Raw genomic sequence first — 1,634 nt, 5'->3', positions numbered from 1 at the left:
CAAAAATATACAAGCAACTCCTACAGCTCAATTCCAGAAAAATAAATGACCCAATCAAAAAATGGGCCAAAGAACTAAATAGACATTTCTCCAAAGAAGACACACACATGGCTAACAAACACATGAAAAGATGCTCAACATCACTTATTATCAGAGAAATGCAAATCAAAACCACAATGAGGTACCATTTCACGCAAGTCAGAATGGCTGAGATCCAAAGTCTACAAGCAATAAATGCTGGAGAGGGTGTGGAGAAAAGGGAAGCCTCTTACACTGTTGGTGGGAATGCAAACTAGTACAGCCACTATGGAGAACAATGTGGAGATTCCTTAAAAAACTGGAAATAGAACTGCCTTATGATCCAGCAATCCCACTGCTGGGCATACACACTGAGGAAACCAGAAGGGAAAGAGACACGTGTACCCCAATGTTCACTGCAGCACTGTTTATAATAGCCAGGACATGGAAGCAACCTAGATGTCCATCAGCAGATGAATGGATAAGAAAGCTGTGGTACATATACACAATGGAGTATTACTCAGCCATTAAAAAGAATACATTTGAATCAGTTCTAATGAGGTGGATGAAACTGGAGCCTATTATACAGAATGAAGTAAGCCAGAAAGAAAAACACCAATACAGTATACTAACTCATATATATGGAATTGAGAAAGATGGTAACGATAACCCTGTATGCAAGACAGCAAAAGAGACACAGATGTATAGAACAGTCTTTTGGACTCTGTGGGAGAGGGAGAGGGTGGGATGATTTGGGAGAATGGCATTGAAACATGTATAACATCATATATGAAACGAATAGCCAGTCCAAGTTCGATGCATGATACTGGTTGCTTGGGGCTGGTGCCCTGGGACGACCCAAAGGGATGGTACAGGGAGGGTGGAGGGAGGGCGGATCGGGATGGGGAACACGTGTATACCTGTGGCGGATTCATGTTGATGTATGGCAAAACCAATACAATATTGTAAAGTAATTAACCTCCAATTAAAATAAATAAATTTATATTGAAAAAAAAAACTTTAAGGTCACATTATTGTTAGTAGCTGGAGGTAAAATGATGGTAACTGTGGAAGGTTGGATGCCTTTTGAATGCCACTCTGAATTGTTTTCCGTGGATAAGGTAAAATAAGGTAAAAGCCGTCAGGTATGGAAGGGATATGGGTCCATGTGTAGACGTGTCCCCAGCATTCCTATACTAGGAAATCAGTTGAACACGGTACAGTTAGCAGTACTCACCTTAGTCACTTGATTCTCAAGATATTCCATGAAACAACCAGAACTTGCTATACATTTTCTACATTTCCAACAACGAAGAATACTTATGTCTTCTTGATTATGATTTTTAGTTACCAATTCTTTGCTTCTCTTCATCTGTGGAAAAATTAATGCATTTTTAGAATGTTAAACCATGTCAGATTAAACCTGATTTTCTAAACCCTTTGAACAGCATCAGCTACATGTGTACCAGAAAGAATTATCATTTATTGAGGTACCTACTACTATTAGGCTATGGGTGCTCTATAAACTATATCCATGATAATCATGCAGTATATTAGTGACTACCAGCTTACTTTTGCAAAACATTTTATTTCTTTCCATCTGTCTTCACTAGAAG

General features: G+C 38.8%; 1 protein-coding gene across 1 annotated transcript in view; it reads right to left on the bottom strand.

Moving 5' to 3' along the window:
• Positions 1–1,316, bottom strand: part of RNF180 (ring finger protein 180) — a 245,803-nt gene extending 244,487 nt beyond the window's left edge. The window contains exon 1 of the mRNA XM_010845509.1: positions 1,256–1,316. Coding sequence (XP_010843811.1) covers positions 1,256–1,285 — 30 coding nt within the window. The 5' untranslated portion in view covers positions 1,286–1,316. The remainder of the gene's footprint in view (positions 1–1,255) is intronic.
• Positions 1,317–1,634: the final 318 nt, after the last annotated feature.

Source organism: Bison bison, unplaced genomic scaffold (genome assembly GCF_000754665.1).
Source record: "Bison bison bison isolate TAMUID 2011002044 unplaced genomic scaffold, Bison_UMD1.0 scf7180017864218, whole genome shotgun sequence".
NCBI lineage: Eukaryota > Metazoa > Chordata > Mammalia > Artiodactyla > Bovidae > Bison > Bison bison.
This window is presented reverse-complemented; position numbering and strand designations above follow the sequence as displayed.